At 39.8% G+C, this 16,212-nt stretch overlaps 4 protein-coding genes and 7 non-coding genes across 11 annotated transcripts; 1 reads left to right on the plus strand and 10 right to left on the minus strand.

Moving 5' to 3' along the window:
• Positions 1-1,119: 1,119 nt before the first annotated feature.
• LOC126796884 (uncharacterized) lies at positions 1,120-2,131 on the minus strand. The gene is made up of 2 exons (XM_050523598.1): positions 1,889-2,131; positions 1,120-1,683 (listed from the first exon to the last, which is right to left on the minus strand). The coding sequence occupies exons 1-2, from the start codon at positions 2,129-2,131 to the stop codon at positions 1,120-1,122; spliced, it is 807 nt and encodes a 268-aa protein (XP_050379555.1).
• Positions 2,132-2,724: 593 nt separating this feature from the next.
• LOC126800042 (uncharacterized) lies at positions 2,725-3,888 on the minus strand. The gene is made up of 3 exons (XM_050527328.1): positions 3,567-3,888; positions 3,307-3,360; positions 2,725-3,134 (listed from the first exon to the last, which is right to left on the minus strand). Exons 1-3 carry the CDS (start codon positions 3,873-3,875, stop codon positions 2,901-2,903), a joined length of 597 nt encoding a protein of 198 aa, XP_050383285.1. The 5' UTR covers positions 3,876-3,888; the 3' UTR covers positions 2,725-2,900.
• On the minus strand, positions 3,427-3,500 carry TRNAN-GUU (transfer RNA asparagine (anticodon GUU)). Its single transcript has one exon. It is a non-coding gene; the product is annotated as a tRNA-Asn (tRNA).
• A 595-nt stretch (positions 3,889-4,483) lies between the features above and the next one.
• Positions 4,484-9,011, minus strand: LOC126798708 (sorting nexin 1). Its single transcript, XM_050525747.1, has 11 exons — positions 8,792-9,011; positions 8,542-8,676; positions 7,679-7,814; positions 6,939-7,072; positions 6,764-6,838; positions 6,122-6,281; positions 5,864-5,997; positions 5,642-5,710; positions 5,324-5,403; positions 4,959-5,019; positions 4,484-4,876 (listed from the first exon to the last, which is right to left on the minus strand). Exons 1-11 carry the CDS (start codon positions 8,801-8,803, stop codon positions 4,664-4,666), a joined length of 1,209 nt encoding a protein of 402 aa, XP_050381704.1. The 5' UTR covers positions 8,804-9,011; the 3' UTR covers positions 4,484-4,663.
• A 2,794-nt stretch (positions 9,012-11,805) lies between these two features.
• Positions 11,806-13,460, plus strand: LOC126797862 (uncharacterized). The gene has a single exon (XM_050524603.1). The coding sequence runs from the start codon at positions 11,992-11,994 to the stop codon at positions 12,649-12,651; it is 660 nt and encodes a 219-aa protein (XP_050380560.1). The 5' UTR covers positions 11,806-11,991; the 3' UTR covers positions 12,652-13,460.
• A 178-nt stretch (positions 13,461-13,638) lies between these two features.
• Positions 13,639-13,738, minus strand: LOC126801354 (small nucleolar RNA Z266). The gene has a single exon (XR_007672844.1). It is a non-coding gene; the product is annotated as a small nucleolar RNA Z266 (small nucleolar RNA).
• Positions 13,739-13,853: 115 nt separating this feature from the next.
• Positions 13,854-13,951, minus strand: LOC126801355 (small nucleolar RNA Z266). The gene has a single exon (XR_007672845.1). It is a non-coding gene; the product is annotated as a small nucleolar RNA Z266 (small nucleolar RNA).
• A 115-nt stretch (positions 13,952-14,066) lies between these two features.
• Positions 14,067-14,164, minus strand: LOC126801358 (small nucleolar RNA Z266). The gene has a single exon (XR_007672847.1). It is a non-coding gene; the product is annotated as a small nucleolar RNA Z266 (small nucleolar RNA).
• Positions 14,165-14,268: 104 nt separating this feature from the next.
• LOC126801359 (small nucleolar RNA Z266) lies at positions 14,269-14,366 on the minus strand. The gene has a single exon (XR_007672848.1). It is a non-coding gene; the product is annotated as a small nucleolar RNA Z266 (small nucleolar RNA).
• Positions 14,367-14,467: 101 nt separating this feature from the next.
• Positions 14,468-14,559, minus strand: LOC126801361 (small nucleolar RNA Z266). Its single transcript, XR_007672850.1, has one exon. It is a non-coding gene; the product is annotated as a small nucleolar RNA Z266 (small nucleolar RNA).
• A 109-nt stretch (positions 14,560-14,668) lies between these two features.
• Positions 14,669-14,766, minus strand: LOC126801360 (small nucleolar RNA Z266). Its single transcript, XR_007672849.1, has one exon. It is a non-coding gene; the product is annotated as a small nucleolar RNA Z266 (small nucleolar RNA).
• Positions 14,767-16,212: the final 1,446 nt, after the last annotated feature.

The raw sequence follows: 16,212 nt of genomic DNA on the forward strand, positions 1-16,212 counted from the left end.
CCCAAAACGGTGCAGATCACCCAACCTCTGTTCAAAGCTCTATTGAATGCACCCTCCCCCCCCCCCCCCCCCGGGCACCACAATATGTAGACCAGGACACGAGGAACCCAAGGATGGACCAAGACGGCCCGGAGGTCCCGGTGGGCCCGCCCACACAAGATCTCCAGACTCAGCTACTACTGCGCATGAGTGATACTTTGGAACGGCTGACCACCAGGGTCGATGGAATTGAGGCAAAGGGCACGCCTCACTGGTTGCACGGGGGATATGGCGGCCGAGCCGGCCCGTTCACCCAGTTGGTGCAAGTGGAACGACACCCGTCGGGAGATAAACCGCTCAAGGTCACCAAATACAACAGGCGTTCTGACATGTACACCCATTTGGAAAATTTCAAGTCGACCTTATCCAGCATGCAGTACACGAACGCTTAGTCGTGTTATGCCTTCCAGGAAACACTTACTGATGAGGCCTTGGGTTGGTTCCTCAGTCTCCCCTCGAACTTGATGGATAGTTGCAGTGAACTTACGGGAAAATTCCTCAACAGTTTCATCTTGCAAGACAACACCCACCATGATACTAGCTCCCTATTTCGAATAAAGCAGCGGAACGATGAGAAACTCCAGAACTTTGTATCTCGGTGACATGATCTGAATTACGTTCTTGTCGTGGCAGCATTCCGGCAAGCACTTAGGCCGGGAGATTTTCTCCACAAGATCAATGAGAATCCTCCCAAAACTTATGAAGAGATGATAGAAACGGCGACACGGAGGGCGGAGGCCGAGTACCAACCTTATGGAATCTCAATGGAGCATGCTCTTCGACGGTGGTCGCCGGTCCGCATGGGACAGGTTAGACCAACCCCAGGGAACTAACAGGCAAGATACCCGAGACGGCGAGGGAAGACGAGGTCGAACCAACCCGTATTCCACCTAGGGTCGTGATCCCCCAGTAGGGTACATGCAGCAAGAGACTCCCCAGAACGAGGTCTTTACGAGCCTCACCGTGTCTTACGCCGACAGATACGAGCGTCACAAAAATCTCCTGCCAAGGCCTCCCAAGCAACGGTATGACAAACGGCCGATGAGGAATACGGACAAATACTGCGCTTACCACGATGACTCATGACATGACACGGATATCTGCTATATGTTGAAGTACGTCATCGAGGAACTGGTCAGGGCCGGCATGTTGGACCGATACAATAACAATATCATTTTCATTGGTAGCCTCTGTGGACTCATAATGGCAGCAAAAAGACTCGAGACATGCCTGGATTGCTGAGACTAGAGAATTTTTGTCAGTCGAACTTTTGGCGTTATAAGGACATCCAGAAAGACAGTTCCCACAGGCTAAGCAGCTACCCATCTGTGGACGCTTTGTTCCATTCATTATTGGTTCTTCAATGTCAAAATTTACACTAAGCTTTATTGAAGTGTCAAAAGTTTTACCATCAGCAGCTTCTTCCAAAAATTTTGCAGAAGGAAACTTGACTGGAATACTTTGTATTCTCAGCATGTCTGCTGCAGAAGCTTCACAACTACCCCAATTCCTTTCCCATTCCTTTGGCCATTTTGGATTTCGTCTAACACGAACTGGTGTTGGCATCATAACTCCTGCATTCACTAGTGAACCTCCACCAAGACCACAAGCCACTGCTGCTAGAGAATCAATTTGCTCGTACATCTAAAGTTTCATGAAAACAGATGCATATTATCAATTCATTTTAACATTTGAATCACAAAGTGTAAGTAATACTATCTAGCATATTTACAATTGTCAGCATTCAGCAACTAAGATAAGCATTAAAAATGGACACAGTGAAATACAATATCGAGTTAGATATATGCCAAGAACTATGGCTTAAAGAAATACAGGAAGAGAGATTAACCTGAAACAAAGCATGTTTTGGTCCATAGCTAACACTTAGGTTCTGGTTCTCAATCCTCACAGTCGATAAGATTTTGAAGCTGTCAGTTGGGAAGTCCTTAGCTTCCCATTTCCGGCCTTTCTCAAGGAGACACATCCTTCCTCCTGCCATAGCCAGCCGGCAAGCAGCCACAGAACCGCCATAACCAGAACCCATAACAACTGCATCATAACTTTCATGTCCAAAAATTTCTTCTACCTCCATACTTAAAAACCACAGATCAAGAATTCTTGTCTGATTTTGTAGTTGTATTTACTTAAAAGCTTACAATGGAGGGAATTATATATAGTGAGGACATAGTAAATAAATAAAGAACGGAGAAATAAGCATTGACAGACTTTCACTTGTAGTTTCAACTTTCAAGACAACTTAGGACAGTATACTTCATGAAAAAAAATATGCATAATTTCCCTTCTGAATATGTCAATGTGTTCTTTATAGGCCCCAAAGAAGCTTCTTCGCAGATTAATTTGAAAAAAATGCATGAGCTAAGTAAGACGGTAATCACCAAAATGAAAAAATGTATATATTATTATCATATATACGAACACGAATATATGATAATAATATCAGCAGAAGAAAATGTGTCATCCAGAAGCTTATGCAACTATGCAAGCTAACAGTGCCTAGTCGAAGGTTGAATTGACACAACGCGTATGCTTTCTCTGATTTGTATTTTTGCATAATCAACTAGTTGACCAACAATCCCAACCACTAGATAAATTACAATTAACTAATAATAACTCTGCTGGAGTCATAAACACTAGCAAACGATTGCTGCAGACTTGATACTTGGTCAGCGTCCAGCAACGAGGACCATATGACACGTTTTCCTTCAGCCAACTTTAATAATAATTTGGTTTATTGGAGCTAATTAATAACCAAGTTAAACGAATATATGTGTGTTACAGACTTACAGATGAGTGTGAAAGTGAATATAACAAGAGTGATTATAATGGACAAACTTGAGTAATTACACTCTAGCGATTTGAACTGACTTCAGGAGAGCCTGCATAAGATTTCTCATGATTCTGGGCTCACCCGGGAGGACCTGATCCTTCAACCGTCCGTTTCTAACTGCTCGGAAAATGGGACCGGAACCACCTTCAGGAGGGAAAACCAAGCAATCTATGTACCCGATGACCTCTGTCTCCCCATCCCCAATTGTTATGAATCCCAATCTAGTCCCACCTGCTATTTTGTCTACCTGTTCCATTGTCACAATATGCATGTTACTGCAACAAAAATGATGAACATCCATCCATCCTTCACAATTACACTAGTTTAGGGTTTCATTTCCTCTCAACGTAACGTATAACATAAAACAATGATGAATACCCAAAATTACTAGAGGTGTACATAAATGGAATAGTATGTACCTTCAAAGGCATATCAAGCGGTAGATTCGCTCCTTGGCAGAGACTGTTAGCCCACTGTTAAAAAAAAACACAAAGTTTGATGTTCATTGTTACATAGATATACATGTAACAAATAGAGGACGCTAGAAGGAGGGTTCGAACCTCCGACCTTGTGGTTAACAGCCACACGCTCTAACCAACTGAGCTATTCCAGCTTTGATGGTAGAGTTCACAATTTTAAGGAAACGTGCGAAAGTACAAAGAGATTGGTAGTTTGGTACCTGAAAGAGCAAGATTTGGAATCTGGGAAAGTCTGTATCGGAGGGCAACTTCATGGTACCAAGCAAGACTCCATCTTCGGCGTCGTCGGAGGGCACGAGGCTGTCCTTGTCCAGCGTCGCTTTGGCCACCGCCGTTGGATTTGAGTAAGATGATGAGTAGCCGGAATAGTGTAAAGTGAGGTTGTTAGGGAAAGCATGGCTGGTGGTGGTGGATTTAGTTAGAAGTGGGGAGAGCAATGGCGGGGGAGGATTGGAACGTGGGGAGTGGAAGTGGAGTAGCTTCATATTCACAGCAGTACTGGTGGCCATGGCTGATGATTGAGCTTACTGGTGGTGAATGACGGTGAAGAGGTTTAGATAGGATCATACACTGTTCTACGAGGCGGGAATGATTGGCGAGAAGGGGTTGATCCCCAGCTAATCACTTCGTGCCATGTAAGCAATAGTGGACCCGCTAACGTAACAACTTCACGAGACCATTTGATCGAAATAAGAAAACATTCACCGTTGGTTGGTGAAAGTTTTTTTTTTTTTTCATTTTTGTAAAATATTGTGTTTTTTTCTTTTTGGTAAAACATTGTGGGTGAAATGAGTTCATATATAAATGTTGAGTTTGGCCGGGCCTCGTTTGCTACTTTGGTTCACAGAAGTGCACGTTTGGTTCACGGAAATACAATTCAGGTGTGGAAAAGAAGAGAAATGAGTTTGCCCAAGCCTCGAATTCACGGAATTGCACGTTTGCTTCACGGAAACACAGGTGCGAAATTGAACAGAGAAATGAATTGAATTTCTTGAGAACTTTCCTGTTATTGTGTTTGGTAATGAAAAACATCTACCAAGAGCAATGAAACCTTTATACAGTAATACAAATGTTTTATTGTTTGAAAGCGTTCAAATTTGAACATATCATGCATGAGTTAGACATGAAATTAGAACTTTTTTCAATTAGCTCTGAATTTGTACAAGTAATTAGTTAAAAAGAAATAGTTTTTATCAAACAACCACCACAACTCATACAACACCAGAATAGCGGAATAAACTCCTCAAGGTCCACAGGTTTTACAAGTGAAGTATACTGCTCTGGTCATTATGTTCATTCACTGAGCTGGTGAACAACTTTCGAGTTTAGGCAGGAGACTTCGCCAAGCATCTGCAATGCCATTTGCCAGGCGTGCCTGCCCTTTGGCAAATTCGTGGAATGCAACTCCCATATCTATTGTCTTTTGTTCTTGAAAGCGGACAATCTCTTCATTCATCAATCGCACAATTGTTTCAAATCTTCTGGTCGCTTCCTCACTATCAGCCTTCAACTGCATCACAAAAATAACTCTAGTCAGATAAAAATGATCCATAACGTGCACACATTATGATTGCATGCGACAAGTGACTTGCCTCCTTATACTCATGTTCAGCTTCTCCCACCCTGTCTGATCTGGTTAGCATGAGTTTGTCACTGCATACCAAATAAGGAATGGGATTAAACAACTACCAGGCCGAACAAAAACACATCAAAATTGCCTGTATCAAATTATCAACATAGTCACGAAAGTCCAACTCCAGTTAAATCAAATGGTTGTCATCTACAGTATTTTGCAACTCTTTTTTTGGTTCTTTTTTTCTTAACAATTTTGTATAATTTTACCAACCAAATACAGATGACTACATCCTCTACTTGTCTATTCTTCACATACAAATACACCAGTCTATGAGCATTTTCAGACAGCAAATAAATATAACAAAATTGGCCAGATGCATACAGATTTATCTCCTTCAACTTCATTGTCTCAGCAAGTTCACACTGTTGCCTGAAGGCATTTGCTCTCTCAGCTATGGTGGCCTGTTGAAAACAAAAAAGCAACTAGTTCAGCCACTATATTCTACAGAAAATAACAATCAACCTTTTTGTTGCCATTAAATACAGATTCTCAGGTGGCCAAAGGGTTGGAGTGGGGAACTGGGGATTAATAACAATTAATCCATATAGCAAATCTAACTTACCCACATGTATGAAAGTATCAAAATTATACGATACATCTAATTTCATATTCAATGGTCGCAATTCAAGTCATACTCACCTTAATAGATTGAACAGCCCGAACATAATCTTTCAAGGGTTCTTCAAAATTCATCAACAGTTGATGGGCCTAAATAAGAACATAAAGATCAGAGTCCTATAATGGGACAAGATAAGCTCTTTGAGAACTAAAAGAAGGAAACATAGCACAACCAATTTGGGAACAAGTAAACACATCATACACGATAAGCCAATGAACAGCTCACTCTTCAATTGAGCCTACCTCTTTTTGCAGCTTAAAAGATAATGCCTCTGACTTTGCCCCAAGCTCTGAAAACGCCTTCCCAAGAGCATCACCTTCACAAGCTCCAAGAAGCTTGGCTGCTTTCCCAAAATCTGCTAGAGACTGTCCCAGCTCTGCAAAATTACAGTAAAATGAATCGAAGTTTACCCATAACCATTTTCTGAACTGTGTATGACGGGGGAACACCTCATAACAACACAATAACAACAGTAAAAAAACTAAGGAGATCATTGTTACCTCGGTGCCTCTTTACAAGACGATATGCATGCTTCTGGGCTTCAGCCAAATGGTTTTCAAGCTCAAAAATGTAGTGTTTCAACTTCTCATATTCAGGATTTGACTCTTCAACTGGCTTTTCCTTCCCAAGGACAACATCACTCACTTTGGATTGTACGTCCTGTCAGATAATAAGCAAATTAGTACTCAATCAGAGTATCCCTCCCTAACAGTAATAAAAAATAAAAGTAGCCAATTCAGCCAATGTAAGTTAGGAAAAATGGTGAAAGAGGTTATAGAACTTAGATCTGTCATGAGCAGAACCCACTTTCACGCAAATCTACAAATATAAATGGGTACATTCCTTTGTCAGAAGACAGGCATGATAGGGAACTCTTTGTTCTGAGTGGGATAACAGAACTCAAAAATACAGTGTACAATGTGCCACTACAAAATGAATATTTTTCTACAGAATTTGAGTACATCCCTTGTATCTTTTAAAATCTACTAATCAATTTTGGTTATAAGAGAAGTGGTGTCTAGCAGATCATACAGAATAAGAAGAAACCTAAAAGTTCTAGAAGGCTCACAAATATCTCAATGAAACTATATTTAATTACAACTACAGCTACTGTTTTACAGGCAGGGTGCACAATATTTTACCTTGAATATTTGCATCAAATCTGATGGCTTCTTCTTGAAGATGCCAGTTTCGTGAAACCGTAACCTCTCCATTGTCTGGATAGGTAATATGAAGAAGTAAAATATAGTCAAGCCTGGGCACGCACTACAATATTTAATACAATGCATAAGTTTAAAATAAAAATAAAAACATCACCTCTTCATCAGCCTGTAGGAATGTTTTAAGATCTTCACTTTGCTGAAGCTCATGGTGCGAAGCTATACGATTGACAAACACATCCAACGCTTGACGTCTCATCTCAATGAACTCAGCACTGAAACGGAATTTTTCTGCATTATAAGAAACTGGAGTTAGTGCACGTGCTATTATATATAGTTTAAATCTTCCTTGATTCTCCAGTCTAATGAGCACCAATACCAAATCAAGAACTCAGCATACACACTAACCACAGAGATTTTGTTTTAAAAAAATCTGTCAGAAAAATTCATGTATACCAAATTGCATATTTCTATGGAAAAGATTATGAGCACCATTAAAACATCATCTTTGCATTATTCCACACTAAATACTTTTGTCCGGTCAATAACAAAAATGTACAAATGCACCTACACAGGCAGGCTTGGACAGAAGTGTTTTGCTGAATTTCAACTCTTCTGGCCTCTAAACTGTCTTTGAAGTGGTAAAAAATTGTGTAGTTATGGTAAAACATCATAAGTTCATAACTCAAACTCACTCCCATCATGGGATAAACCTACAAGATTAATGTGAGCTTACCACCTGACATGACCTCAATGACTTCTTGAAGAATTTAAACCATAACAGAGACATACAAAAGGGGATTTTGAGGCATACTTAAGGATGCAACCAATTTTGAACCTTATAGAGTACGGCAAACAAACAGTTGTGAGAAAAAAGGGCCAGAGCTAGGTTGTTACCTACAGCACTCTTTTCTGGGATAGGAGGAATAAAAATTCCTTTGTACTTTTCAAAAAGACGATCTCGCAGCCAAACAAAATCACTATAACGTCGGATGACAATCTTCTCAGGCCCTTGGTACTCTGGAAAGTTTGTCTGCGAAAACAAAAGGATCCCATCATTCAAGAAGTGTTAACAAACATAGCAGATGTCAAAGCTTGATAGTACATCAAGTGTATAGGCAACAAAGTTGGCCCATATAATTCTACAGAAATAAGAATTATATGACGATAATACAAAATAAACTACAGAATGCATGCTAAGTCGACCATATTTCAATCACTTTGTTAATCACGGTATAGCTGCATGCTCAGGTTCCATAACTCCCAGAAAAAGCACAGCTCATTTAATCATATACCGTACAGCAAGCCTTGACCCTAAATCCCTCTTTCAGCCTGGTTAAGGCCAAATCATAGATAGAAAGCTATCGTCCGCATTGATCTCTTAACTAGAAAAGAACTCTAGGTAGAGCTACGACTTATAGAGCTTTGTTCAACTTCCACCGTATCTTACACGATCATGTAAATACAAATTCTCATTCTTTCTTTCCTTCCATGCTAAATTTCTTCCTGTTTTAGTGAACTTTCCCTACATTAACCGAAAACTAATCTCGAAATTTAAACCTACTCGCTAACTGAGTACTTGTAATAAAAAAAAAATGCACCAGATTCTCTACAGAAAACTCAATTCCAAAAACGCAAAATGGCACAAAAGATGCAAACTTCACAGTATAAGCTAGCAATCAGCTAAGAGAGAACCAAATCGAGCCAATAAAATCCACAATGAAAAGCGAAATGCGATAACGAAATCAAGTGAAATTAACCTTGGTGATGACTCGGTAGGAGATGTAGGCCTGGACGCCATTGCCCAATTTGACAGGATCAGTGACCGAGACCGAGAGGAACGGCTGCGACGACGGCGATCTAGGGCTCTGCGACGACCCCGATATACTCCTCTGCTGCTCCATTCAACCCAATTACAATTCAGATCAGCACGTAATTCAAAAATTACAAACGAATTCATAAATTCAAGGCCGAATTGGGGGAAGAGAGCAGTGGCAGATTCGTAATTACCGTGGCAAGCATGGCGACTCTGGGGAGGTGTGTTCAATCGATGAGGAATTGGAATTGGAATTGGTAGAAGTGAAGAGGTGTGGTGGTGCTGAAAGTGTGCAGGGGACACTGTTCCAGTGGAGCAAAAGTCGTCACCGGGGCGAATGGAGTTGATCCAACCAAAGCTGCTGCTGCTTCGTACGCAACTGAACTGTCTGACCAAAATAGGAGTCGAAACCAAGTAATGTTGAATATTGGTTGGATTTCTTTTTCTTTTTGCTATTAAGATTGAATTTTATTCATTTTCTTTTCGGTACAAACGAGGCCTTTGGCTTAAGAAAGAAAAAGAGCACCATAAACTAGCCAGCATTGGTATTACTAGCGCACACACTGTGTAATTTTATTTTATTTTTAATAAAAATTATGGAAAAACAAAATAAAACTTATGTGGCTTTCTCTTTCTTCTTTTTTTCTTTTTTTTCATCTTTATATATTATAAATTACAATTATATCCTTCCAATCATAATCAGATATATTTTAAAGTTTAATAAACTTTAGGCATTTTGATTAGTTTAAAAATTTAACTATCTCAATATTTTTCTTACTTTATTAATAAAATATTATTCTTTAAATAAATTCATCGCTGAAATTAATAAATTATCTTGTCACCCAAAAATAAATTAAAATTAATAAGCTAATCGACAAAAATTACATATTTTACTCCTACTAGAACCATTCGTTACTAAAAAAATAAAAATAAACTAATATTTAACATATTAGTCTTAAGAATGGCAACATATTGCAACAAATTAGAATCTAACCATATTTTATGAATGTGTATTCTCATTCACCTCGGAGCTAGCACAAGTCAAATTCAGTATTACACGAGAATGACGAGATTGTCAAATTGGAAATCAAGGGGATGCAATCACTTTTGAACCACATTACAAATACAAGTAAAAACTCACCCTTATTTAGAGTTGGTAAGCTGATATATATTATACAGTGTTGTCGCTAACATTTTCATTTACCATGCGATATGATTGTTTTATATAATATAGTAAAGTATTAATAAAATGTAAAACATCTACCAGCAACCATTATAATGCTCATAAAATGAGTTTGCAGAAATTTTAACTTCTTAAGTCACGATATGGTCCGTAAGTTCATAACAAGTGTCACAAGTTTTTGAAATTTCAGTCTGAACATAGAATTTCTTAAGGGTGATGTTATTAAGACACGTTTTTTTTGTTATTAATACACCCTTTTCACATACAATTTAATACCATGACATCAATTTTTTTAAATCATGTGAAGAAAGATGCGTTAATAGAAAAAAAAAGGTGTGTTTTTCTTAAGTACAATACTTTTCAAAACAGTATCTACATCACAATGAAGGTAGACAAAAACTATTGCATCAATATAATCATAAATTACATTAGTCTTCTATAGCCATTGAACCAACCTCATAATTCACCACATCCCAATCAATACAAAAATCGATTCTTATGCAACTTAGTTCATAAGAGTGCCTCTCACTCCTTTGCTTGGAAAAGTATTATAGATTTTAGACTTCATCATCGCTGGTATGAGTTGGATTTTTGGTAATGGAAAAAACATTAAGTTTAGGACCTTTATTGGGTTTTTGATTCTCCTCTCCTTGAAGTTCTTTTGCCTTCTTCATTTCAAATGATTAATGTGAATGATTTTGTTACTGATTTCATTATAATAGTCAATGGAATGTAGATAAACTCAATGTTTTGTTGGATAAAGATATTGTAGAGGAGATTACGGCAATTAGTATTCCTTTAAATGATTATGAGAATGAATTTGTTTGGGGTCATGCTCCTAATGGAGTTTTCTCTATTAAATCTGCTACTAATATGCAATATGATGATCCTTCTCATTCGAAGACTTGTCATTTGAAAAGGATTTAGAAACTGAATATTCCCCTTAAGACTAAATTTTTTGCATGGCTTCTTATTAGGGGAAGATTGAAAACTCGAGCCTTTCTTGCTCGTTTTATGAATATTGATAACTCATGTGCTCTTTGTGATTCAGGGATTGAAGACTTGGACCATCTCTTCTGTTCTTGCACCATTTCCTCAGTGGTGTGGAATAACATCAGTCATTTCCCAAAGCCTGTCTCTTTTACTACATTGGAGGATTGGTTGGATGATGTCATCAACTCAAACCAAAGTTACATTGTTGAAGAGTGTATCCTTCTTTGTTGGCAGATATGGAAAGTAAGGAACGATGCTGTTTTTTGATCTGTTACCCCTACTCCTCCATCTATTGTCATTTCCGCTACTGTTCTAGGTTTGGCTTACCGTCTTGCGAACAAGAAAGAGAAGTTGTGTGCCTCGAAGAATCAGCACGTCTTTAAGTGGATTCCTCCTAGCCCCAATTGGCTCAAGTTCAACTTTGACGGCTCAGTTTCGTCAAATTTTGCTGCTACTGGTTTTGTTCTTAGAGATCACAATGGTTCTCCGATAGTTTCCAGTGCTCGTAAGCTTGCTTCGACCTTAGTTCCTAAAGTTGAATATTCTGCTTCACAGGATGGTTTGGTTGCAACTTTGTCCACCGATTGCCGTTTTCTGGAAGTGGAGGGAGATTCTTCCCTCATAATTACATGTGTCAATGACTCTTATGTTGTTCCTTAGAAGCTCAAGTCCTTGGTGAAAGATGTAAAAGCGCTCACGGAGTCGTTCGATGAGATCTCCTTCAAACATGTCTTTAGAGAAGCCAAATTTTTACCTGATTTGTTGCTTATGTGGGTCAGTTCCTTAGTTCTCCCACCTATTGGAGCAATATAGTTCCTCCTCAAGCCAATATGACTATTTTGTCTGATACTTTGTTTTATGAGCGTCTAAGAGGCGGTTCGTTGGAATTTTATTTTTCTCTTTAAAAAAAAACTTAGTTCATCAGGCCGAAGTCACATTTCCAAATTCCAAACAGAGGGAGGACTGACTGGAGGAGGATTCAACTCGCAAGCAAACACAGGATTTGGACTCCAACGCGACTTGGTCATTTACAAATTACAATACACCTCTGCGGGGTCCCCCAAAGAGCCCAAAAAACGCATACAACGACGTCCTCCTTCCCATGTAGGCCCCACTCCCCACAACAAAATTCTCAGGGGGGCGGTCTCCCACACACTCACCGCGCCTGTCCGCCACACCAAAACGTTTTCGGTTCTCCTCTCTCCTTTTCTTTTCTCAATGGACTCCGCCACCTTATGCCACCGCCGATCGCCGTCCTCCGACCGCTTCCTCGGCCTCTTCTCCTTCTCCCCTCCCTCCTCCTCCTCCCCCATCTCCGTTGGCGAGGAGCTCAACGAAGCCGAGGTCTTCTGGACCACCGACGACCACACCGATCCCGATGACTCCACCACCGCCACCAACCACGGCCTCCCTCTCACCCAGAAATCCGGAATCCTCGCCGTCCTACCCGACCCCGACCGCCCGGCCCACCTCCTCTACCGCAAGCCCTCGCTCTCCTCCCCCTCCAAGCCCATCCCCTCGATTCCGCGGCCGTCTCTGCAGAGTCAACCCTCCAACGACGGCGGTCAAGGTCATCACACCCAGTCGGTGCCTTCGAGAAGGTTCCAGCAGCACTCGGCGCCGATGAAGGTTCCCGTGCTGTCCAAGGCGATGATGATGGAGCGGCGCAGGAACCACGGCGGCCTTGATGACGTGGTGGATGAGGAGGAGGAGGAGGATGGGGAGATGCTGCCGCCGCATGAGCTGGTGGCGAGGGGGTCGGGGGTGTCGGCGAGGACCACGTTTTCGGTGCTGGAAGGCGTCGGGAGGACTCTCAAGGGTAGGGACTTGCGTCAGGTCAGGAACGCTATTTGGCGCAGGACTGGCTTTCTCGACTAGTCGACGACTTTGCTTCTCTCTTTTTTTTTTTGCAGCAGAAGAACATAAGAGCAATAATCTGAGAGGTCTTAGGTATAACCGTTTTTAGTTTTGTCTGCTTTATTTTCAGTCTGAGTTCATACAAATTGGGGGTTCCCGAACAGTATGGGAATTGGTTATGTTCTATGTTCCATTTTGATGATAGCAAGTTTAATATAATGCAAGGCTATGTTAGTTGAAATGCTTTTATTCAACAACTGCTGCATATTTGAAATGCTCAAACTGTGATTGCAGCATAGTATCACTAGTATGTAACCAATACTAATAGCTGTAGTCCACGCAAGGGCATTGGGCATTACCTGAGATGTTCAATACTTTTCAAATTGAACTACCTCTCGAACTGGTGTGAAAGTGTAAATGATATTGTAACTCAAAAGATATAAAGAAGTAGAAAGGAGTGTTCGAATATAATTTCATTGGCAAAAGCTTTACAATATCAAAGATACATCATAATATCTCCCTGTCTTTCGATAATGTTAGTTTCAGGAAAACAAGCAATTGGTGCACCATCAATAATAACTCTAAATGCTGGTTGGCAAAAGAGCAAGTGATCTTCGTATTCAATTCCAGTAGCTGACAACCATTAAGGCAGTTCTCAGCTTGTGCGCAATCCTTTGCCGGATCTGGTTGCTGACACTGCAAAGGCCAGTGATAATTTACTATCAGGATACGCAGAATATCATAACTTTAAAAATCTCTTCAATTTCTACAAATCAAAGTCAGGATTGCGCAGTGATCAAGCTAAAACACTTTTACCTGTGACTATTGATGGTGTATCGGCAGCACAATAACAATAACATACTAACACGGCTTGAAACACAGTTAGTATCAAACACCAATTCATGAACCTACACAAGCTCTTTTTCCTCCGGAATTTGAAGTTAACCTATGATTGGCCATAATCTTAAGAGCACTACTACATCAATAGTCACAGGTAAAAGTTACGATACCAGGCAAGTCAGACATGTTATGCCTCAAACAATTGAGTTCAAAAAAAAAAGGATTACCCTTTTTCACACATCTAATTGAATCATCACTCTTGCCAAACACAATTCAAACATCACCCCGATATTGTTTCCCAGAAAAAAAATAAAGCAGCCATTCTACAACCATGACAAGCAACTAAGAGAACTACATCAATAGTCACAGGTAAAAGTTACGATACCAGGCAAGTCAGACATGTTATGCCTCAAACAATTGAGTTCAAAAAAAAGGATTACCCTTTTTCACACATCTAATTGAATCATCACTCTTGCCAAACACAATTCAAACATCACCCCGATATTGTTTCCCAGAAAAAAAATAAAGCATCCATTCTACAACCATGACAAGCAACTAAGAGAACTACATCGATAGTCACAGGTAAAAGTTACGATACCAGGCAAGTCAGACATGTTATGCCTCAAACAATTGAGTTCAAAAAAAAGGATTACCCTTTTTCACACATCTAATTGAATCATCACTCTTGCCAAACACAATTCAAACATCACCCCGATATTGTTTCCCAGAAAAAAATAAAGCATCCATTCTACAACCATGACAAGCAACTAAGAGAACTAAATGAAGATAAAGTATCACCGTAGGCAAGTCAGACTAATGAATGCCTCAAACAATTAAGTTCATGAAAAGGATTTCCCTTTTCACACATCTAATTGAATCATCATTCCTGCCAGACACAACCAATTTACATTGTCTAAAGAATACATTTCCCATGCACATTTCAGAGACAACAAAATTCGCCTAGACTGAGATGACTGAAATTTAAATGGACTGTGAAGGCGCGTAAGTCAGAAAAATTATGCCTCAACAAAGTAAGTTCACAAAAAAGGTTTCCCTTTTCGTACATCTAATTGATTCATCACACTTGCCAAGACCATTAAAACACAACCAGTTCGTACAGTACATGAGCTCACTAACATTTCAATTCAAACTAAACATTTACACACAAAATTAACCAAAAATATTAAAAAGGCTAAATAGCAGGCAAGTCATACATGTTATGCCTCAAACAATTAAGTTCACGAAAAAAGATATCCTCCTTTCACACATCTAATTGAATCATCACTCTTGCCAAGACCATTTGAAATATAACCAAGCTACACAAAAATCAAAATTAATAAAAAGCCAAACAAATGGGGTGTATAACACTAAAGATGTTGCCCAACCAAGTATGAGACACTCACAAGGTTCCAATAAGAAAAGGGGAGTTCCTCATTATCCTGAAACACCCAGAATCAAGTAGCTTGAAAACTATCTGCCTTAGGGTTCCAAATAATGAGAAAATGAGCCCCAAATACCCAAGTGAAAAGGAGAAACGCCTCAATAGGAAAACCCAGGTGGGAGAAGAGCAAGGTTCAGAAGGAAACCCTAAAGAGACCTCCTCAATATGGTGTTTTGCTGTTGCGCAGCTATGACTCGAAACGCTTCCATGGTTGTAAGGGAAGGCGATCTTAAGGGCCACGCGTAAAACAATGTAAACGAAAGAAACAAGCAGTAGCAGAGAGAGAGAGAGAGAGAGAGAGAGAGGGAGGGCCAAACCCTAGACTGATGAATGGACATTGGAGGCGGGTGGAGGATGGGTTGCCTATATAGCTGCTCTGTGCTTTTCTCAGTGACGGATTTACCCTTCTTTCCGATTATTCATCGTTGATTTTGGGCTTTGGGGCCGCTACACTTTTCTTTGGGCTGCTACTTACATGAGGCTCTGAATGATGAACCTGCTACTTACTTGAGAGCCATTTCAATTCTTTTTTTATTATATATATATATACCTAAAAGACTAAAACCATACATAAATTGAAAACCTACCAAAGGGTATATGTAGCTTCTCAGATGTTGTCATACCTACACATATATACCTTCCCAACCTTGCTCTACTACCTGATAAATCATTAAATCATACACAACCATATTGCTAATTTCATTGAAGAAGAGAAAAAGAGCAAGAGGACATGCAATAAGCTTCCAATGCTTCACAGGAATGTTCAGTACGCGCGGGAAGTGAAGTCAAGAAGATGAAGAGATCTATGGCTAAGAAAAAAATTCTGGGCATGCTTTGATCGAGCGACATTAATACGTATCTAAGCTCGAACTCTCTTGCAAATAAGATTCTCAATCTATAAGTTCATACTACTAAACAAAATTTCCATCAATAATCAAGAAACATACGCTGATTAGCTGATATGTCCGTATGCATGCTAAACCTCAATGCGTACATTTAATTCTTTGAAGTTTGTTGAGATGGATAAATATCAACTATAATATGTGTTCAATAACAAAAACTCTGAAAATCATGTAGACACTGCCTCAAATCGAGAGGTGCAATTATTCGTGATTATGTAAATTTAAAGTCCTTGGCAAGTTTTCCATCTCCTTCATTAGCATCTGTACACCCGCATCCTCACTTAAGTAGACCATGTAAAGGAATCCGTCTTCATCCGCGTTTGCTGCATAAATTTCAGACATCAGGGTAGAACTGCTGTGTGGATAATTGATGTTGTTGACGTAGAGAGACATAAACTC

This window comes from Argentina anserina, chromosome 6 (genome assembly GCF_933775445.1).
Source record: "Argentina anserina chromosome 6, drPotAnse1.1, whole genome shotgun sequence".
Classification (NCBI taxonomy): Eukaryota; Viridiplantae; Streptophyta; class Magnoliopsida; order Rosales; family Rosaceae; genus Argentina; species Argentina anserina.